The sequence below is a fragment of the Camarhynchus parvulus genome, unplaced genomic scaffold (genome assembly GCF_901933205.1).
Source record: "Camarhynchus parvulus unplaced genomic scaffold, STF_HiC, whole genome shotgun sequence".
NCBI lineage: Eukaryota > Metazoa > Chordata > Aves > Passeriformes > Thraupidae > Camarhynchus > Camarhynchus parvulus.
Window position 1 is genome coordinate 718,854 of NW_022148237.1, and position 22,205 is coordinate 741,058.

General features: G+C 61.1%; 3 protein-coding genes across 3 annotated transcripts in view; 2 read left to right on the plus strand and 1 right to left on the minus strand.

The window, feature by feature from the left end:
• Positions 1-22,205, minus strand: part of FAU (FAU ubiquitin like and ribosomal protein S30 fusion) — a 581,541-nt gene that overhangs the window by 518,546 nt on the left and 40,790 nt on the right. The window lies entirely within an intron of this gene.
• On the plus strand, positions 134-5,369 carry B3GAT3 (beta-1,3-glucuronyltransferase 3). The gene is given in 7 exon segments (XM_030969913.1): positions 134-258; positions 504-645; positions 1,061-1,167; positions 1,514-1,844; positions 3,981-4,145; positions 4,147-4,272; positions 5,144-5,369. Coding segments are annotated over 7 exon segments (1,095 nt in total). The 3' UTR covers positions 5,243-5,369.
• On the plus strand, positions 7,107-21,984 carry EML3 (EMAP like 3). Its single transcript, XM_030969973.1, is given in 22 exon segments — positions 7,107-7,156; positions 7,761-7,862; positions 8,536-8,564; positions 9,237-9,263; positions 9,738-9,852; positions 11,045-11,194; positions 11,862-11,931; positions 12,732-12,821; positions 12,823-12,846; positions 13,486-13,581; positions 14,671-14,805; positions 15,089-15,209; positions 15,959-16,107; positions 17,130-17,255; positions 17,329-17,460; positions 18,010-18,077; positions 18,944-19,032; positions 19,593-19,690; positions 19,765-19,852; positions 20,625-20,723; positions 20,795-20,925; positions 21,673-21,984. Coding segments are annotated over 18 exon segments (1,908 nt in total). The 5' UTR covers positions 7,107-7,156; positions 7,761-7,862; positions 8,536-8,564; positions 9,237-9,263; positions 9,738-9,754; the 3' UTR covers positions 21,817-21,984.

Below are 22,205 nucleotides of genomic sequence, written 5' to 3' on the forward strand. Positions count from 1 at the left end.
TCCCGCCTCTTTTGGGGGTGGGAGGAGGGGCAGAGCCGGGTGGGGGTGGGGGAGAGGCGCAGCGCCGCGCGGAGTTTTGATAAAACACGAAATAAAACCAAATAAAAAACGGGAATTTTGGGCAATTTTCGGGATGCCGAACGGAGGCGGGGGGATGGCGGAGGAACTTTTCTTGCGACCCCCGGAACATTTCACCCGCGGGAGCTGGGGGTATGGGGGGGAACATTACGAGAACGGACCGGAAGCGGCGGTCAGACCGCAAGTGCTTCCCCACCGGAGCCTCCGCGCCCCCGAAAGCGGCGCCGGCCCCGCCCCCATCATCACCGGGACCCCCCGACCCCTCCCCAGGGACCCCCGGCAGGGCCAGAAACCCCCCGGACACCCCCCGGAGACCCGGCCGGCAGCAGCGCCACGTCCGCACTGGGAGTGAAGCGGGACTGGGAGCGCTGGGGAGGGAGGAACTGGGATTGGGGAGGGGGGGCAACTGGGAGCAGCCGCTGAAGACCCCCGGGGGGGGAGGATGTGAAAGAGGGACCCTCTGAGAGCCCCGGGACCCCCCCGCGATGCGGCTCCGCCTCAGGAACGTTTTCCTCGTTTATTTCGTGGTGTCGCTCGTGGGGCTCTTCTGCGCCCTGCGGGAGCTCGGTGAGAGCCGGGGGGCGGATTTTGGGGGGGTTTAGGGGGGTTTGGACCCCCCCCGGCTGGGCTGAGCCCGCCCAGAGGGGATTTGGGGGGGTCCAGAGGGGTCTGGGGGGATTTTGGGGAGGATCTGGAAGGTTTGGGGGGAGTCTGGGGGCGATTTGGGGGAAATTTGAGGGGTCCGGAGGGGTCTGGGGGGGATTTTGGGGGAGGATCTGGGAGGTTTGGGGGGTCTGGGGTGAATCTGGGGGGTCCAGAGGGGTCTGGGGAGGTTTTGGGGGAAGATTTGGAGGGTTTGGGGGGATTTTGGGGGTCTGGGGGCAAATTTGGGGTGGATTTTGGGGGTCTCTGACGCCCTTGGATGGATTTTGGGGTGGAATTTGGGATTTTGGGGGTCCCTGACGCCCCCTCCCCTCCCCAGGCCGGCCCTGTCCCTGCCCCCGAGCCCGAGCGGCGCCGGGGCCGCCCCGGGGGCGCGGGGGGGGAGGGGCTGCCCCCGATCTACGTGGTGACCCCGACCTACGCCAGGTGAGACCCCCCGAGCCCCCAGACCCAAAATAACCCCCCCAGACCCATTGCAACCCCGCACAGAGCCCCCAGACCCAAAATAACCCCCCCAGACCCATTGTAATCCCCCCAGAGCCCCCAGACCCATTTCAACCCCCCCAGACCCATTGTAATCCCCCCCAGAGCCCCCAGCCCCATTTTAACCCCTTCATTCCCCGCAGGCCGCTGCAGAAGGCGGAGCTGGTGCAGCCCCCAGCCCCATTTACCCCCCATAATCCAACCTGAGCCCCCTCCCCTGATTCCCCCCGACCCCCCGGGACCCCCGTGCCGCCCCCAGCCCCATTTTAACCCCTTCATTCCCCCGCAGGCCGGTGCAGAAGGCGGAGCTGGTTCGCCTGTCCCAGACCCTGCTGCACGTCCCCGCCCTGCACTGGGTGGTGGTCGAGGACGCCGCCGCCCCCTCGGCGCTGGTGGGGGGGGTCCTGGCGGCCTCGGGGGTCTCGTTCACGCACCTGAGCGCCGAGACCCCCCCGGATTTGAGGGGGGGTCCCGGGGCCCCGTCCTGGCTGTTCCCGAGGGGGGCGGAGCAGCGGAACCGCGCCCTGCGCTGGCTGCGGGACACGCGCGGCGCCCACGAGCCCGGCGTGGTTTACTTCGCTGACGATGACAACACCTACAGCCTGCGGCTCTTCGAGGAGGTGGGGCTTCAAATCTCGGAAAAATCCTGGAAAAAAACCAAAATCCCCAAAAAAATTCCCAAAAAAATCCGACCTGAGAAAGCCCAAATTCACCTGAGCCACCCTGAGCCACCCTGATCCACCCTAAACTCACCCCAAACTCTCCTAAATTGTTCAAATCCCCCTCAACACCCACAGCCTGCGGCTCTTCGAGGAGGTGGGGCTTGAAATCTCAGAAAAATCCTGGAAAAAAAACAAAATTCCCAAAAAAATCCGACCTGAAAGAGCCCAAATTCACCTGAGCGTTGGTGACACACCCTGAGCCATCTTAAAGCCACTGAAATCTCCCCAAAATCATTCAAATCCCCAGCCACGCCTACAGCCTGCGGCTCTTCGAGGAGGTGGGGCTTGAAATCCCTGAAAAATCCCTGGAAAAAAACCAAAATTCCCAAAAAAATCCAAAAATCCCCAAAAAAATCTGACCTGAGAAAGCCCAAATTCACCTGAGCTATCCTGAGCCATCCTGAGCCACCCTAAACTCACCCAAAACTCTCCCAAATTGTTCAAATCCCCCTCAACACCCACAGCCTGCGGCTCTTCGAGGAGGTGGGGCTTGAAATCCCAAAAAATCCTGGGAAAAACCCAAAAATCGCCCCAAAATGATCCAACCTATAATTCCCTTATAATTCCCCTATAAACCTCATTTTTTCCCTGTTTTTTCCCCGTTTTTCCCATTTTTGCCATTTTTTCCCCATTTTCCCCCCAGATGCGCAGCACCCCGTGGCGCGTCCGTCTGGCCCGTGGGGCTGGAATTCCCTTAGGAACCCCCTGTAAATCCCCTATAAAATGCTGTTTTCCCCATTTCTCCCCATTTTTTCCCCCCAGATACACAGCACCTGCGGTGTCTCGGTCTGGCCCATGGGGTTGGTGGGAAATCCCGTAGAAATCCCCAATAAATCTCATTTTTTGTCCATTTTCCCCCATTTTTCCCCATTTTACCCCCCAGATGCGCAGCGCCCGCAGCGTGTCTGTCTGGCCCATGGGGCTGGAATGCCCCAATAAATCCCCAATAAATCCCCCATAAATCCCCAATAAATCTCATTTTTTTGTCCATTTTCCCCCATTTTTCCCCGATTTCCCCCCCAGATGTTGGCGCCCTTGGCGTGTCCGTGTGGCCCGTGGGGCTGGAATGCCCCAATAGATCCCCAATAAATCCCCCATAAATCCCCAATAAATCTCATTCTTTTGTCCATTTTGCCCCATTTTTCCCCATTTCTCTCCCCAGATGCGCAGCACCCGCGGCGTGTCCGTCTGGCCCATGGGGCTGGAATGCCCCAATAGATCCCCAATAAATCCCCTATAAATCTCCTATAAACCCCTATAAATCCCTTATAAAATGCTATTTTTTCCCCATTTTTCCCCATTTTTTTCCCCAGATGCGCAGCACCCGCGGTGTGTCCGTCTGGCCCATGGGGCTGGAATGCCCCAATAAATCCCCAATAAATCCCCCATAAATCCCCAATAAATCTCATTCTTTTGTCCATTTTCCCCCATTTTTCCCCGATTTTCCCCCCAGATGCGGAGCGCCCGCGGCGTGTCCGTCTGGCCCATGGGGCTGGAATGCCCCAATAGATCCCCAATAAATCCCCTATAAATCTCCTATAAACCCCTATAAATCCCTTATAAAATGCTATTTTTTCCCCATTTTTCCCCATTTTTTTCCCCCCAGATGCGCAGCACCCGCGGTGTGTCCGTCTGGCCCATGGGGCTGGAATGCCCCAATAAATCCCCAATAAATCCCCCATAAATCCCCAATAAATCTCATTCTTTTGTCCATTTTCCCCCATTTTTCCCCGATTTTCCCCCAGATGCGCAGCGCCCGTGGCGTGTCCGTCTGGCCCATGGGGCTGGAATGCCCCAATAGATCCCCAATAAATCCCCTATAAATCTCCTATAAACCCCTATAAATCCCTTATAAAATGCTATTTTTTCCCCATTTTTCCCCCATTTTTTTCCCCCAGATGTAGGGCGGTGTGTCCGTCTGGCCCATGGGGCTGGAATGCCCCAATAAATCCCCAATAAATCCCCCATAAATCCCCAATAAATTCCATTCTTTTATCCATTTTCCCCCATTTTTCCCCGATTTTCCCCCCCCAGATGCGCAGCACCCGCGGCGTGTCCGTGTGGCCCGTGGGTTTGGTCGGGGGGCTGCGCCTGGAGCGGCCGCTGGTCTCGGGGGGCCGCGTGGTCGGCTTCCACACGGGCTGGCGGCCGGAGCGGCCGTTCCCGCTGGACATGGCCGGCTTCGCCGTGGCCCTGCGGGCTGCTGCTCGCCCACCCCCGCGCCCGCTTCGACCCCCGCGCCGAGAGGGGCTTCCTGGAGAGCTCCTTCCTGGGGGGGCTGGTGACCCCCGGGCAGCTGGAGCCGAGGGCCGACAACTGCACACAGGTGGGGATCGGGGGGTTTTGGGGTGTTTAGGGGGTTTGGAGGGATTTGGGGTGTTCTGGGGGGGTTTGGGGCTGGTGACCGCCGGGCAGCTGGAGCCGAGCGCCGACAACTGCACACAGGTGGGGATCGGGGCAGTTTGAGGGTTTTTGGGGCGGTTTTGGGGTGTTTAGGGGGTTTGGGGTGATTTTGGGGGCTTTGGGGACGTCCTGGGGGGGTTTGGGGGCTCGTCACCCCCGGGCAGCTGGAGCCGCGCGCTGACAACTGCACACAGGTGGGGAATGGGGGGTTTTGGGGGTTTTTGGGGTGATTTTGGGGGGTTTGGGGTGTCCTGGGGGGCTTTGGGGGCTCGTCACCCCCGGGCAGCTGGAGCCGCGCGCTGATAACTGCACACAGGTGGGGATTGGGGGGTTTTGGGGGTTTTTGGGGTGATTTTGGGGGGTTTGGGGTGTCCTGGGGGTCTCTGGGGGCTCGTCACCCCCGGGCAGCTGGAGCCGCGCGCTGATAACTGCACACAGGTGGGGATCGGGGGGTTCTGGGGGGTTTTTGGGGTGATTTTGGGGTGTTTCTGACACTGGTGCTGGTGTGGCACGCGGGATGATTTTAGGATGATTTTAAGATGATTTTGGGGTGATTTTGGGGTGTTGTAGGGCTGTTTTTTGTCTATTTTTGGGATGCAGGTTCTGGTGTGGCACATAGGATGATTTCAGGATGATTTTGGGGTGATTTTAGCTGTTTTGGGGGTGATTTTGGGGTATCTCTGGCCCCCAGGTGCTGGTGTGGCACACGGGATGATTTTGGGGTGATTTCAGGATGATTTTGGGGTGTTTTAGGGCTGTTTTTGGGGTGATTTTGGGGTATTTCTGGCCCCCAGGTGCTGGTGTGGCACACGCGCACCGAGAAGCCGAAGCTGCGCCAGGAGGAGCAGCTGCAGCGCCAGGGCCGCGGCTCCGACCCCGACATTGAAGTTTAGGGGGGCCCCGACCCCCCCGGGACCCCCCCGGGACCCCCCCGGGACCCCCCCAGACCTTTATTTATCACCAGGACCCCCCCGTTTTTTGGGGGACCCCCCCCTGGTCCCCTCTCTGCAATAAAATCTCCCTCCCAGCCCCGTCTGTTTTTATTGGGGGGGGTCTTCATTTGGAGGGGGGGTCACCCCCAAATTTTTGGGGACCCCAATACAAAAGGGGGGTGGGAATTAGGGGGGGGTTTGGGGTCACCCACCCCCCAATTTTGGGGAGGGGGAAGCATTGGGGACCCCCGTGGGATTTTGGGGAGGGGGTCCCGCAGAGTTTGGGGGGGGCAGCAGAACCTCCAATTTTAGGGGGGGGGCTGTGACCCCCCCCCGGGGGTGGGCTCATTTCGGGGGCCGGGGGTGGGAATTTTGGGGTGTCCCCGCTGTTGTGGGGGGGCTGCGCTGCCCCTCCCCCCACAAAACCCCAATTTTGGGGGTCTCGCCCCCCCCCAGGAGATTCCCCCCATTTCGGGGTGTCCCGGGCCGCCCCCCCCGGGCCGCCCCCCCCGCGGGGGAAGTGACTCGGCCGCGCTTCCTGGGGCGGTGTCGGAGCGGCCGCGGGCCCGGCCATGGAGCCCCCCCCGGAGCGCGGTGAGACCCCCGGGGGGCGGCGGGACCCCCGGGACCCCCCCCCCGGGACCCCCCCCCGGGACCCCCCGGGCCGGGGCGGGGGCGGAACGGGCGGGGAAGTGGGGGGGGGGACACGGGGACACGTGGGGGCACGGGGGGGCACGGGGGGGGCACGGGGGGTCCCCGAGTGCCGCGGGGGTCCCCGGGGGGTCCCGGGTGTTTCGGGGGTCCCGGGTGACATCTGAGGGGGTCCCAACATCTGGGGGGTCCCCGAGGGTCACGTGGGGGTCCCCAGAACTGGGGGGGGGTCGCGGGTCACACCTGGGGGGGTCCCCACGTGCGGGCGGCGCTGAGTTTGGGGTGCCCCCCACGATGTCCGGGTGCCCCCCCCGTGCCCGGACGGCCCCGTGCCCCCTCCCCCCAATGTGACCCTGCCCCCCCCCCAGGTGAGGCGGGACCCCCCCCCGGGCAGGCCGGGCCCCCCCCGCTGGAGCTGCGGCTGCGGGCGGTGGAGCGGGAGCTGGCGCTGGTCAAGGCGGCGCTGGGGGAGACCCTGCGCAGGCTGGGGGGCTGCGACCCCCCCGGGGGGCTCGGTGAGCGCGGGGAACCCCCCGGGGGGGCTGCGGGACCCCCAGGTGGGGCTGGGACCCCCCCTAAGTGGGGCTGGGGTCTACCCAATGGGGTTAGGACCCCAAAATGGGGCTGGGAAATCCCCCAAATTGGGCTGGGAGGGGCTGGGACCCCCCCAGATGGGGCTGGGACCCCCTAAAATGGGGCTGGGACCCTCCAAATGGGGTTGGGACCCCCTGAAGTGGGGCTGGGGTCTTTCCGATGGGGTTAGGGCCCCCCAAATCGGGTTGGGACCCCCCCCCAAATGGGGCTGCGACCCTCCAAATGGGGTTGGGACCCTCGGAAATGGGGCTGGGGTCTCCCCAAATGGGGCTGGGGTCTCCCTCGGGGGTCCCCCACCCTTTCTGGGGTCTCCCTGCCCCCCCAGCTCGGGCTCCTGGGGGGCTCTCGAGGTTCCGGGGGGGCTTTTTGAGGGTCCTGACCCCCCCTCTGCCCCCCCCAGTTCCCCCGGAGCCCCCCCGGAGCATCAGCGTGGGGACCCAGACGGAGGAGCCCCCCCCGCGCCCCCCCAGCCCCCCCCAGGAGCCCCCCGGGACCGGCGGGGCCCCCCCGGAGCCGCCCCCGCCGGGGTCCCCCCCGTGCCCCCCCGCCCCGGGCTCCCCGGAGCCCCCCCCGAGCCCCGAGACCCCCGGGCGCCCCCAGCCCGGCCCCGCGGGGACCCCGCAAAGAGCTGTGAGTGGGGGGGGCTGGGATGGGCGGGGGAGACCCCTGGGACCCCCAAAACCCCCGGGACCCCCAAATCCACCCCCTGAGCCCCTCAGGACCCCCCAGAATCCTCAAGGATCCCTCCAGGAGCTCCCCAATCCCCTCGGGACCCCCAGGTCACCCCGACCCCCTCTAAAACCCCCTGACCCCTCCAAAACCCCCGGGACCCCAAATCCACCCCCTGACCCCCAAACCCACCCCAAATCCTTCAGGACCCCTCCCCCCCCCAGGAACCCCCAATCCCTCGGGACCCCCCAGTCATCCTGACCCCCCGTGGGAAATTGGGGCGTTATGTGGGGAGGGGGCTGGGAGGGTTTGGGGGTGCACGGGTGGGATTTTGGGGGGCTGGGGGAGGTTGGGGGTGTCCCCCCCCATCCCTTGTGTCCCCCCCCCAAATTTCCCCCAAATCCCCCCCCCCCCAAAATTTCCTCATCCCCTTTCTCCACTTCTCAACCCCTCCTGTTCCCCCAAACCCCCCAATCCCAAAACCCCCGAATCCCAAAACCCCCCAAATCCCCCCAAACCCCCCCAAATGCCCCCGAACCCCCAAACCCCCCCGTGCCCCCCCCAGGCTGCGCCGCCACAGCTCCTCCTCGGGCCCCCCCAGCCCCCGGCAGCGCCTGAGCCGCAAAGCGGCGTCGTCAGCGAACCTGCTGCAGGGCAGCGCCGAGAGGTGGGACCCCCAAATATCCCCAAACACACCCCAGAATAGCCCTGAAATGCCACCCAAAATATCCCCAAAATATCCCTGAAATATCCCAAAAAATCCCCTAAATATCCCTGAAACAGCCCCAAAAATTCCCCTAAAATATCCCCTAAATATTCCTGAAAATATCCCCAAAATATCCCTGAAATATCCCCAAAAAATCCCCAAAATATCCCTGAAACAGCCCCAAAAATCCCCCAAATATCTCTGAAATATCCCCTAAAATATCCCCTAAATATCCCTTAAACAGCCCCAAAATATCCCCCCAAACCCACCCACAGCCAACCTGCTGCAGGGCAGCCCCGAGAGGTGGGACCCCCAAATATCCCTGAAATGCCCCCCAAAATATCCCTGAAATATCCCCAAAAAATCCCCAAAATATCCCTGAAATGTTCCCCAAAATATCCCCCAAATATCCCCTAAACATCCCCCAAATATCCCTAAAAAATCCCTGAAATATCCCTCAAAATATCCCCCCAAATATTCCCAAAATATCCCTGAAATGCTCCCCGAAATCCCCCCAGAACCCCAAAATCTCCTCTAAACCCCAAAATCCATCCCCCAGAACCCCCAAATCCCCTTTGCACCCCAAAATCGGCGCCCCAAATCCCAACCCCCCCAATCTCCTCCTCTCCCGCAGCCGCCCCAAGGAGCCGACCCTGAGCCCAGGTGGGGGACGGGGAAATTTTGGGGTTCAGGGGGGAAATTTGGGGGGAGAAATTTGGGGTTCAGGGGGGAAATTTGGGGGTTCGGGGCCTTCGCTTTGGGGGCTTCATTGAGGGTTTTTTGGGGGTTCAGTGGGTTCATTTTGGGGTTTTTTTGGGGGAGGGTTCGGTGGATTATTTTGGGGGTTCAGAGGATTCATTTTGGGACATTGGCAGGTTCATTTTGGGGGTTTGTTTTGGGGGTTCAGCGGGTTCATTTTGGGGCTGTAACCCAATTTTCCCCCATTTTCCCCCCTTTCTCCCCCATTCCCCCCAATTTCTCCCCCAATTTTCCCCCCATTTTTCCCAATTTTCCCCCCATCCCCACCCCGATTTTTCCTTCCCCTCTTCCCCCCCAATTTTCCCCCATTTTCCCCCATTTCTCCCCCATTCCTCCCAATTTCCCCTCCATTTCCCCCTTTTTTCCCTGATTCCCCCAATTTCCCTCCCCATTCCCCCCATTTCCTTCATTTTCCCCAATTTCCCCCCCGTTTTCCCCATTTCCCCCCCATTTTTCCCCTTTTCCCCCCATTTCCCCCCATTTTTCCCCTTTTCCCCCATTTCTCCCCATTTTTCCCCCTTTTCCCCCAATTTTTCCTGAATTGCCCCCATTTTCTCCCATTTTCCTCCTTTCCAGCCTCTCGCCGAGGGAATTACAACCTGGGTGAGGCTCGTAGGGGCCGGGGCTTTTGGGGTGACCCCGGGGTTTTGGGGTTTTGGGGTTTTGGGGTTACCCCAGGGATGCCGGGGGTGTTGGGGTGACCTGAAGTGACCCAGGGTTTTGGGGTGACCCTGGCGTTTTTGGGGTTTTGGGGTGACCCCGGGGGTTTTGGGGGTGCTGGAGGTTTTGGGGTTTCAGGGATGCCGGGGTTTTGGGGTGACCCCGGGCGTTTTGGGGTATTCCTGGGGGCTTTGGGGTTTTGGGGTGACCCCGGGCGTTTTGGGGGTGACACGGGAGGTTTCAGGGTGACCCCAGAGGTTTTGGGGTTTTCAATGACCCCTGAGGGTTTTGGGCTGACCGCGGTTGGTGCCGGGGGTGTTGGGGTGACCTGGGGGTTTTGGGTTTTTGGGGTGACCTTGGGGGGGTTCCGGGGTGACCCGGGGTGCCCCCGGTGTTTTTGGGGTGCCCCCCCCGCAGAGGGGGTGTCGGTGAAGATGTTCCTGCGCGGCCGCCCCATCACCATGTACGTGCCCTCGGGGCTGGGCCCGCTCAGGGCTGAGCTGCCCCCGGAGCGCCTGCAGCTCGACTGGGTGTATCCTGCCAAACCCAGAACAGCCCCAAAATCCCCCAAAAATGCCCCAAAATCCCCCCCCAAAATACCCCAAAATCCCGGGGGATCTGAGACGCTGGGGGTATCCTCTGCTAAAAATCCTAAAATAACCCCCAAAATCCCCGGGGATCTCAGAAATCCTGGGGGATCCCAAAAATCCCAGGAAAGGGCCCAAAATTCCCAGCTCCTCAGCTCTCCCAGTGCTCCCAGTTTGCTCCCAGTGTCCCCAGTGTCCCCAGTGTCCCCAGTGTCCCCAGTGTCCCCAGTTTCCCCAGTGTCCCCAGTTTCCCCAGTTTCCCCAGTTTGTCCCAGTGTCCCCAGTGTCCCCAGTTTCCCCAGTGTCCCCAGTGTTCCCAGTTTCCCCAGTGTCCCCAGTGTCCCCAGTGTCCCCAGTGTCCCCAGTTTCCCCAGTGTCCCCAGTTTGCTCCCAGTGTCCCCAGTGTCCCCAGTGTCCCCAGTTTCCCCAGTTTGCTCCCAGTTTGTCCCAGTGTCCCCAGTGTCCCCAGTTTCCCCAGTTTGTCCCAGTTTGTCCCAGTGTCCCCAGTGTCCCCAGTGTCCCCAGTTTGTCCCAGTGTCCCCAGTGTCCCCAGTGTCCCCAGTGTCCCCAGTTTGTCCCAGTTTGTCCCAGTGTTCCCAGTTTGTCCCAGTGTCCCCAGTGTCCCCAGTGTCCCCAGTTTCCCCAGTGTCCCCAGTTTGTCCCAGTTTGTCCCAGTGTTCCCAGTTTCCCCAGTTTCCCCAGTTTCCCCAGTGTCCCCAGTGTCCCCAGTTTCCCCAGTTTCCCCAGTGTCCCCAGTTTGTCCCAGTGTTCCCAGTTTCCCCAGTTTCCCCAGTGTCCCCAGTGTCCCCAGTTTGTCCCAGTTTGTCCCAGTGTTCCCAGTTTGTCCCAGTGTCCCCAGTTTGTCCCAGTTTGTCCCAGTGTTCCCAGTTTGTCCCAGTTTCCCCAGTGTTCCCAGTTTCCCCAGTTTCCCCAGTGTCCCCAGTGTCCCCAGTTTGTCCCAGTTTGTCCCAGTGTCCCCAGTTTCCCCAGTTTCCCCAGTGTTCCCAGTTTCCCCAGTTTCCCCAGTGTCCCCAGTGTCCCCAGTTTCCCCAGTGTCCCCAGTTTGTCCCAGTTTGTCCCAGTGTCCCCAGTTTGTCCCAGTTTGTCCCAGTGTCCCCAGTTTCCTTGACGCCGCAGTTACGGGTACCGGGGCCGGGACTCTCGCTCCAACCTGCACGTGCTGGGCTCGGGGGAGCTCGTTTACTTCATCGCCTGCGTGGTGGTGCTGCTGCAGCTGCCGGCGCGGCGCCAGCGCCACTACCTGCGCCACAGCGACTGCGTCAGGTGGTGAGGGACCGAAAATAACCCCAAATAACATAAAAACCCCAAAAATCCCCCAAAAAATCCGGCTAGAAACGCCCCTGTACTGCTCCGTACACCCCCTGTGCTGCCCTGTGCTGCCCCTGTGCTACTGACACAGCGACTGCGTCAGGTGGTGAGGGACCGAAAATAATCCTAAATAACATAAAATCCAAAAAAAACCCCCAAAAATCCCCAAAAACCCCCATTAGAAACGCCCCTGTACAGCCCTGTACTGCCCTGTGCCACTGCCTGCGCCACAGCGAATGTGTCAGGTGGTGAGAGATCCTAAAATAATCCTAAATAACATAAAATCCAAAAAACCCCCAAAAATCCCCCAAAAACCCCAAAAATCCCCAAAAATCCCGTTAGAAACGCCCCCGTACTGCCCCTGCACTGCCCTGCGCCACTGCCTGAGCACAGCGACTGCGTCTGCTGCTGGGGGACCCTAAAAACCCCAAAATGACCCCAAATAACCCCAAAAACCTCTCCAAAAAAACCCGTTAGAAACACCCCTGTGCCACTGTGACTGTGTCCGCTGGCGAGTGACCCCAAAACGGCCCCAAAACGACCCCAAACACCCCCAAAATGGCTTCTGTCAGACTTTAGGAATTCTCTACAAATTCATTTCCCCCCCCCGGCCGTGTCCCCCCAGCCTGGCCGTGCACCCTGACCGGCTCCGCGTGGCCACCGGGCAGGCGGCCGGAGTGGACAAGGATGGCAAGGTGGGGACCTTGGGGACACCTTGGGGACAGCCCTGGAACACACCTGGGATCTTGGGGACACCTCTGGGACACCTCTGGGACCTTGGGGACACCTGGGGACCTTGGGGACACCTTGGGGACATCGGGGACAGCCCTGGAACACACCTGGGATCTTGGGGACACCTTGGGGACACCTCTGGGACACCTCTGGGACCTTGGGGACACCTCGGGGACACCTCTGGGACCTTGGGGACACCTGGGGACCTTGGGGACACCTTGGGGACACCGTGGGGACACCTTGGGGACAGCCCTGGAACACACCTGGGGACCTTGGGGACACCTTGGGGACACCTTGGGGACACCTCTGGGACCTTGGGGACACCTGGGGACCTTGGGGACACCTTGGGGACATCACTGGGACTCCTTGGGGACATCGGGGACACCCTGGGGACACCCTTGGGACCTTGGGGACACCTTGGGGACAGCCCTGGAACACCTTGGGGACCTTGGGGACACCTCGGGGACACCTCTGGGACCTTGAGGACACCTGGGGACACCTCTGGGACCTTGGGGACACCTTGGGGACACCCTTGGGACCTTGGGGACACCTGGGGACCTTGGGGACACCTTGGGACATCTTGGGGACACCCTGGGGACAGGGAGAGGGCCCCAAACGCCCTCCCCACCAAGATGTGAAACCCCAAAACCCCTCCCAAAAATGCCCCAAAATTCCCCAAAAATCACCCCAACCCCCCTCCTAAAATTTCCCTAAAATCCCCCAAAATGCCCCCAAAATGCCCGAAATGCCCCAAACGGCGCAGCCCCTGCAGCCCATCGTGCACATCTGGGACTCGGCCACGCTGCAGACCCTGCAGCAGATCGGCCTCGGCTCCTTCGAGCGCGGCGTGGGCTCGCTCGCTCGCCTTCTCCACGGCTGTGAGTGCTCCTAAAAACCCCAAAACCACCCCAAAGTACCCCAGAAACACCCCCAAAATACCCCAAAAATACCCCAAAAAACCGCCTCCAAAAACCCCGCTGGCGTGGGCTCGCTCGCCTTCTCCACGGCTGTGAGTGCTCCTAAAACCCCAAAATACCCCAAAAACACCCTAAAAACACCTCAAATACCCCAAAACACCCCCCAAACACCCCCCAAACACCCAAAATACCCCAAAACACCCCCAGAACACCCCAAAATACCCCAAAATACCCCAAAAACGCTCCCCAGAACCCTGTAAAATCCCCAGCGGCTCGCTCGCCTTCTCCATGGCTGTGAGTGCTCCTAAAACCCCAAAACCACCCCAAAACCCCCCAAAACACCCCAAATACCCCAAAACACCCCAAATACCCCAAAACCACCCCAAAAACACCCAGCCCAAAACCCGGGGACTCCAAAACCTCACAAAACCCCCCAAAAACCTCCCAAAAACACCTCTCAAAACCGCCCCCAAAACCCCTCAAAAAACCTTCGGGACCCCAAACCCTCCCCCCGAAAACGCTGGGTGAGAGGGATTGGGGTTTTTTTGGGGTGCCCCCATCTCCCTGAGCCCTTTTTGGGGTTTTTTCGGGGTGCCCCAGGACCAGGGCGCGTTCCTGTGCGTGGTCGATGACTCCAACGAGCACATGATGTCGGTGTGGGACTGCGCCCGCGGCACCAAACAGGCCGAGGTCAAGGTGGGACCCCCGAAACCCACCCCAGAAACCCCAAAAAACCCAAAACCCACCGTACAGACACCAAACCACCCCAAAACCCACCCTATAAACCCCAAAAACCCCAAAACCCACCCTAAAAACCCCAAAACCCACCCCAAAAACCCCAAAAAACCCCAAATCCCACCCTATAAACCCCAAAACCCCAAAAAACCCCAAAACCCACCCTACAGACACCAAACCACCCCAAAACCCGCCCTATAAACCCCAAAAACCCCAAAACCCACCCCAAAAACCTCGAAAAAACCCCAAATCCCACCCCAAACCCTTAAACCCCCCCCAAATCCCAAACCCTGAACCCACCCCAAATCCGATCCCGAACCCCTCAAAAAAACCCCAAGCCCCACCTCAAAAGCCCCTAAAAACCCCAAATCCCACCCCAAACCCCCTAAAACCCCTGTGAAAACCCCCAAATCCCACCCCTAAAAACCCCAAAAACCCCCCAAAAAAACCCCAAATCCCAGCCCTAAAAACCCCAAAAATACCCCAAAAATACCCCAAATCCCAGCCCTAAACCCCAAAATCCCCCAAAAATACCCCAAATGCCAGCCCTAAAAACCCCAAAATCCCCCAAAATCCCCCAAATGCCAGCCCTAAAAACCCCCAAATCCCCCAAAATCCCCCAAATGCCAGCCCTAAAAACCCCCAAAATCCCCCAAATGCCAGCCCTAAAAACCCCAAAATCCCCAAAAAAAACCCAAATCCCAGCCCTAAAATCCCCCAAAAAACCCCAAATGCCAGCCCTAAAAACCCCAAAATCCCCAAAAAACCCCAAATGCCAGCCCTAAAAACCCCAAAATCCCCAAAAACCCCAAATCCCAGCCCTAAAAACCCCAAAATCCCCCAAAATCCCCCAAATCCCAGCCCTAAAAACCCCCAAATCCCCCAAAATCCCCCAAATGCCAGCCCTAAAAACCCCAAAAATACCCCAAAAATACCCCAAATCCCAGCCCTAAACCCCAAAATCCCCCAAAAAAGCCCCAAATCCCAGCCCTAAACCCCAAAATCCCCCAAAAAAGCCCCAAATGCCAGCCCAAAACCCCAAACCCGCAGAGCACGAACGAGTCGGTGCTGACCGTGGAGTTCAACCCCCGCGACAGCAGCAGCATCGTCAGCAGCGGCAAATCCCACGTCTTCTTCTGGACGTGGAGCGGCGGCGCGCTCACCAAGAAACACGGCATCTTTGGGGTCAGATTTGGGGATTTGGGGTTTGGGATTGGGATTTAGGGTCATTTGGGGTCTGGGATTTAGATTAGGGGAATTTGGGGTTTGGGGGATCTGGACGTGGAGCGGCGGCGCGCTCACCAAGAAACACGGCATCTTTGGGGTCAGATTTGGGGATTTGGGGTTTTCAGGGCGGGTTTGGGGTGGCTTTGTGGGGATTTGTGTTTTTTGGGGTGGCTTTGTGGGGATCAGGGGTTTTTTTTTAGGGTGGCTTTTGGGGTCGCTGAGCCCTTTTCCCCTATTTTAGAAGTACAAGAAGCCCAAGTTCATCCAGTGCTTCATCTTCGACGCGGCCGGGGCGCTGCTGACCGGGGACTCGGAGGGGAACATCCTCACCTGGACCCGCACGCCGGGCAAGGGGGGCAAAGGTGCGGTTGGGATTATTTGGGGGATTTGGGGTGGAGATTTGGGGGGATTGGGGTGAGGTTTGGGGGTTTTGGGGTGAGGTTTTCAGAGGGAACATCCTCACCTGGACCCGCACGCCGAGCAAGGGGGGAAAAGGTGGAATTGGGGTTTGGGGTATTTGGGGTGGATTTGGGCTGGTTTTTGGGGTGGATTTGGGGTATTTTGGGGGCCGTTTTTGGGGTGGATTTGGGGTATTTTGGGGGCTGTTTTTGGGGTGGATTTGGGGTATTTTGAGGGCTGTTTTGGGGTGGATTTGAGGTGTACTTGTCGGGGCCGTTTTTGGGGTGGATTTGAGGGGCATTTTGTTGCTCTGTTTGGGGTGGATTTGGGGCTATTTTGGGGGGCGGTTTTTGGGGTGGATTTGGGGTTTTTTGGGGGCCGTTTTTGGGGTGGATTTGGGGTATTTGGGGCTGAGCAATCCCTCCAGAGATGTACCAGATCGGGCAGCAGACACGAGCCCATGAGGGGCAGTGTGTTTGCTCTGTTTGGGGTGGATTTGGGGCTGGTTTTAGGGGATGGTTTTGGGGTAGGTTTGAGCTGTTTTAGGGCTGGTTTTGGGGTGGATTTGGGGCAGGTTTTAGGGGCTGATTTTGGGGCTGGTTTTGGGGAATTTTGGGGTGGATTTCGGGCTGGTTTTAGGGGATGGTTTGAGCCGTTTTAGGGCTGGTTTTGGGGTGGGTTTGGGGTGTTTGGGGCTGACCCAGCCCCCCAGAGATGTACCAGATCGGGCAGCAGACGCGGGCACACGAGGGCAGCGTGTTCGCGTGCCGCCGCCGCGACGGGACCGTGCTGAGCGGGGGGGGCAAGGACCGCAGGGTGCTCAGCTGGAGCCCCAGCCTGGAGCTGCTGCACGAGGTCGAGGTGGGCAGAGCCCCCGAACCCCGAAAACCTCCCTTGGTGCCCTAAAAACCTCCCTTGGTGCCCCAAAAATCTCCCTTGGTGCCCCAAAAGTCTCCTTTAGTGCCCCAAAAATCTCCTTTAGTGCCTCAAAAAACAGCCCCAGGAACCATAAAAATCTCCCTTGGTGCCCCAAAAATCTCCTTTAGTGACTCAAAAATGTCCTTTAGTGCCCCAAAAATCTCCCTTGGTGCCCCAAAAATCTCCCTTGGTGCCCTAAAAGTCTCCTTTAGTGCCCCAAAAATCTCCTTTAGTGCCCCAAAAATGTCCTTTAGTGCCCCAAAAATCTCCCTTAGTGCCCCAAAAATCTCCTTGAGTGCCCCAAAAATCTCCTTTAGTGCCCCAAAAATGTCCTTTAGTGCCCCAAAAATCTCCCTTGGTGCCCTAAAAATCTCCTTTGGTGCCCCAAAAATCTCCCTTGGTGCCCTAAAATCCTCCCTTGGTGCCCCAAAAATCTCCTTTAGTGCCCCAAAAATGTCCCTTATTGTCCTAAAAATCTCCCTGGGTAGCCAAGAATCTCTTTTAGTGCCCTAAAAATCTCCCTTGGGTGCTTCTGACGGGGTATTTGGGGTTGTTTTTGGGATCCCCAGTTCCCCAAGAGCTTTGGGTGGTTCTAACGGGATTTTTGGGGTCCCCCAGCTCCCTGAACACTTCGAGGGGTTCTGACGGGATTTTTGGGGTCGGTTTTGGGGTCCCCCAGCTCCCCAAGCCCTCAGGATGGTTCTAAGGGAATTTTTGGGGTCCCCCAGCTCCCCAAGCCCTCAGGATGGTTCTAACGGGGTTTTTGGGGTCCCCCAGCTCCCCCGCCCTCAGGAGTTTTCCGGGTTTTGGGGCCACTACCGGGGATTTTTGGGGTGGCTCTCGGTTTTTGGGGTCGGCAGCTCCCCAGCCCCCAAGCCCTCAGGATGGCTCTAACGGGGTTTTTGGGGTCCCCCAGCTCCCCAAGCCCTCAGGACGGCTCTAACGGGGTTTTTGGGGTCCCCCAGCTCCCCGAGAGCTTCGGCGCCGTGCGCACGATCGCGGAGGGTCCCGGCGAGGAGCTGCTGGTCGGGACCACGCGGAACGCGCTGCTCCGGGGCACGCTGGGCTCCGGCTTCACCCCCATCGTCCAGGTGGCCTTTGGGGGGTCCCGGGGGGGTGTCCGGGGCGGGCACGGGGCGCTGACCCCTCCCCGAACCCCCCCAGGGTCACACGGACGAGGTTTGGGGTCTGGCCACGCACCCCAACTGCTGCCGCTTCCTCACCTGCGGCCACGACCGGCAGCTGTGCCTGTGGGACGGCCGCGAGCACGCGCTGGCCTGGAGCCTGGCGCTGGAGGTGGGCAGGGACCCCCCAATTGGGGAGGGGGGCACCCCAGGGGGGTCAGGAGTGAGATTGGGGGGGTTTGAGGGGGTTTGGGGTCTGTAATGGGGTTCTGGAGACAAGGAACACGCCCCGGCTGGAGCCTGGCGCTGGAGGTGGGCAGGGACCCCCCAATTGGGGAGGGGGCGGCAGGGGAGGGGCCGGGAGTGAGATTTGGGGGGGTTTGGGGGATGTTTGGGGGGTTTAGGATCTGTGATTGGGGTACAGAAGGGTTGGGGAGGGACCAGGAACACGCCCTGGGCTGGGGACCCCCAAATTGGGGAGGGGGACACCCCAGGGGGTTCAGGAGTGAGATTTGGGGGGGTTTGGGGGGGTTTGGGGGGTCGGGGGTGCTTTGGGGGGGTCACAGGGGGCTCTGGGGACAAAGGACCAGGAGCACACCCGGGCTGGGGACCCCCGAATTGGGGCTGGGGGCGCGGGAGCCTGGTTTGGGGTGCGGGGGGTTGGGGGCACCCCCAATTTGGGGTCCCTTGTGCCCCCCCCGTGACCCCTCCCCACCCCCAGGACACCGGGCTCTGCGCCGACTTCCACCCCGGGGGACACGTGGTGGCCGTGGGGCTGCTGACCGGGAGGTGAGGGACACCGGGACAGACGGACACACAGGGACAGGGGGACAGGGGGACATGGGAGGGGACAGGGGGACACACAGGGACACCGGGACAGACGGACACACAGGGACAGGGGGACAGGGGGACATGGGAGGGGACAGGGGGACACACAGGGACAGGGGGACATGGGGGGACACCGGGACAGACGGACACACAGGGACAGGGGGACATGGGGGGGGACACCGGGACAGACGGACACACAGGGACACGGGAGGGACATGGGGGACATGGGAGGGGACAGGGGGGACACACAGGGACACGGGCTGGGGGGACAGACGGACACACAGGGACAGGGGGACATGGGGGGGACAGACGGACACCCAGGGACAGGGGGACATGGGGGGGACACCGGGACAGACGGACACACAGGGACATGGGGACATGGAAGGGGCACCGGGACAGACGGACACACAGGGACACCGGGACATGGGGGGGGACAGGGGGACAAGGGGACAGTGCCCATGGTCACCATGTCCCTCCACGTCCCTGCCCTGTCCCCCCATGTCCCTGTACTGTCTGGGTGTCCCCCCATCCTGGTGTCACCCCTGTCCCCGTGTCCATGTCCCCAACTCCCCCCGTGTCCCCCCTGTGTCCCCATGTCCCGGTGTCCCCGTTGTTTACTGGTGTCCATCTCCACGTCCCTGTGTCCCTGTCCCCCTGTCCCTCCCGTGTCCCCATGTCCATGTCCTGCTGTCCCCTGGTCCCCATGTCTCCCCATGTCCGCGTGTTGTCCTGCTGTCCCCGTGTCCCCCCGTGTGTCCCCGTGTCTCTGTGTCCCCTGCTGTCCCCGTGTCCCCCCGTGTCCCCCCGTGTTCCCCCGTGTCCCTCAGGTGGCTGGTGCTGGACACGGGCACGCGGCAGCTCCTGGCCGGGGGCTCTGACGGCAACGAGCAGCTCTCGGTGGTTCGCTTCTCACCGGGTGAGCGCCGCGCGTCCCTCCGGGCCAAAGTGTCCCCAGGGTGTCCCCAAAGTGTCCCCAGAGTGACCCCAGAGTGACCCCAAAGTGTCCCCGAAGTGACCCCAAAGTGTCCCCAGAGTGACCCCAAAGTGTCCCGGAAGTGACCCCAAAGTGTCCCCAGAGTGACCCCAGAGTGACCCCAAAGTGTCCCCGAAGTGTCCTCTAAGTGACCCCAGACTGTCCTGTAAGTGACCCCAAAGTGTCCCCAGGGTGTCCCCAAAGTGTCCCTGAACTGTCCCTGATCCCTCCCTGTCCCCAAAGTGTCCCCAGCCCTGTCCTCACACCATGGGGGGGTGTCCCCTATTCCCAGTCCCTGCCTTGTGTGGGACCCCCCCAAAATCCCTCTGTGCAGGACCCCCCCCCAAACCCCCCCAGCGTGTGAGACCCCCCGACCCTCCTTGTGTGGGACCCCCCAAACTCCCCCAAATGTGTGGGACCCCCCCATTGTATGAGACCCCCTCAGGCCCCCCCATTGTGTGTGGGACCCCCCCCAACCCCGTTTCCCCCCCCCTCAATTGCAGACGGGACCTTCCTGGCCATCGGCTCCCACGACAATTTCATTTACATTTACAGCGTGGCCGAGGGCGGCCGCAAGTTCAGCCGCTTCGGCCGCTGCACCGTGAGTCTGGGGGGGCTCCGGGGGGGGCTCTGGGCGCCCCCAAACCCCCCCTGACCCCCCCATCCCATCCCCAGGGTCACTCGAGTTTCATCACCCACCTGGACTGGTCCAAGGACGGGCGCTTCATCATGTCCAACTCGGGGGATTATGAGATCCTCTATTGTGAGTCTGGGGGCTTGGGGGGCTGCTCCTGGGGGGAACGGGACCCTCTGACCCTGCTGGGACCTTTGTCCTGTGGACCCCTGACCCTCCAGGACCTCCCTGACCTGAGGACCCCCCTGACCCTGCCAGGACCTCCCTGACCCTGCCAGGACCTTTCTGACCCTGCCAGGACCCCCCTGATCCTTCCAGGACCTCCCTGACCCTGCCAGGACCTTTCTGATCCTTCCAGGACCCCCCTGACCCTGCCAGGACCTTTCCGACCCTGCCAGGACCTTTCTGATCCTTCCAGGACCCCCCTGACCCTGCCAGGACCTTCCCGACCCTGCCAGGACCTTTCTGATCCTTCCAGGACCCCCCTGACCCTGCCAGGACCCCCCTGACCCTGCCAGGACCTTTCTGACCCTGCCAGGACCCCCCTGATCCTTCCAGGACCCCCCTGACCCTGCCAGGACCATTCTGACCCTGCCAGGGGCCCTGCCAGGACCCCCTGACCCTGCCAGGACCATTCTGACCCTGCCAGGACCCCCCTGACCCTGCCAGGATGGCCCTACTCCCCTGGAACCCCCTAAATTTTGGGGTCTCACTGCTCCCCCTCCTGAAATTTTTGGGGGGTTTCCCTTTCCCTCCCCCCTCCTCCGTTTTGGGCGCCTTTCACTACCCCCACCCCCCAAATTTTGAGGGGATTCCACTGCCCCCCCCCCCACATTTTGGGGGTGAATCCCTCCCACCCCCAACCCCAAATTTTGGGGGTCTCTTTCCCCCCCCCTTGCAGGGGACGTGGCCGGGGGCTGCAAACTGCTGCGGAACCGCTTCGAGAGCCGCGACCGGGAGTGGGCGTCCTACACCTGCGTGCTGGGCTTCCACGTCTTCGGTGGGTCTGGGGGCTCGGGGGGGGTGCCCGGGGGGGGTTCGGGGTCCCCCTGAACCCCCTCTTTGTCCCAGGGGTGTGGCCGGACGGCTCTGACGGCACCGACATCAACTCCCTGTGCCGCTCGCACCACGAGCGCGTGGTGGCCGTGGCCGACGACTTCTGCAAGGTTCACCTGTTCCAGTACCCCTGCGCCCGGCCCAAGGTGGGCACGGGGCTCTGGGGGGGCTCTGGGGGTCCTGGGGGGGCTGGGGAAGGTCCCAGACCCTGATTTGGGGGGTCCTGGAGCCCAATTTGGGGGATCGGGAGTTCTTATTCTGCAAGGTTCACCTGTTCCAGTGCCCCTGCGCCCGGCCCAAGGTGGGCACGGCGCTCTGGGGGTCCTGGGGAAGGGTCCCAGGCTCTGATTTGGGGGTCAGGGGTCTCCAGACCCATAGTCTGAGTGTTTTGGGGGATCCACGACTGCATTTTTGGGGTGTCGGGGGGATCCAGAGCCCAATTTCGGGAGAGGTCCCAAGATCCCAATTTAGGGATATTAGGGAGGGTCTCACACCCCAATTTTGGGGTATTGGCAGGGCCCAGACTCCAATTCTGGGGGGGTCCCCAGACCTGAGTTTTGGGATATTGGGGAGGGGCGGGGTCTCACACCCCAATTTTGGGTTATCGGGGGCGGTCCAGAGCCCAGTTTTGGGTATTGGGGGGTCCAGGCCCCAATTTGGGGATACTGGGGGGGGTCCCCAGACCCCAATTAAGGACTATTGGAGGGGTGCAGACCCCAATTTAGGGATGCTGGGAGGGTTCAGACCCCAATGTTGGGGGTATCAGGGGGGTCCAGAGCCCAGTTCCGGGGGGGTGTCCCCACTTTGAGGTGGGCGTGGCTCTGTGTGTGTGTGTGTGCGCGTGTGAGCCCACGTGACCCCTCCCTCACGTGTCCCCCCTCATTCCCTCACAGGCTCCCAGTCACGTGTACGGCGGGCACGGCAGCCACGTGACCAACGTGCGCTTCACGCACGACGACGGGCACCTGGTGTCGCTGGGCGGGAAGGACACCAGCGTCTTCCAGTGGCGCGTCCTGCCCGGCGGCGACAGCGGCTGAGGAGGCCCCGCGCCTCCTCTTCCTCCTCCTCTTCCTCGCTGCTTCCTCCTCTTCCCTTTTCCCCTTCTTTCTTGGGACCAAAGAGCGGCTCGGGGGTTGGTGAAAGCCTTCCTCCCCGGCCGCGTTTTTCGCGCTGCACTGTGAGAGGCGTCAATAAAAGCCTTGGGGTCAGGGTAGGGCCTCGCCGTTTCCTCCGCGCCCCGGGATCGCCGCCGCCGCTTCCCGGAAGCGCCGCGGGTTCTTCCTCCTGGCCGCCCTCGGCGCCTTTCCGGTTCTGGCGGAACTCGCCGAGCGCCTTACGGAAAGAGCCGAGGTTGAGCCGAGGAGTGCCGGAGAGAGCCGAGGCTAAGCCGAGGCTTTCCCGAAGCTGAGCCGAAAAGTGCCGAGTT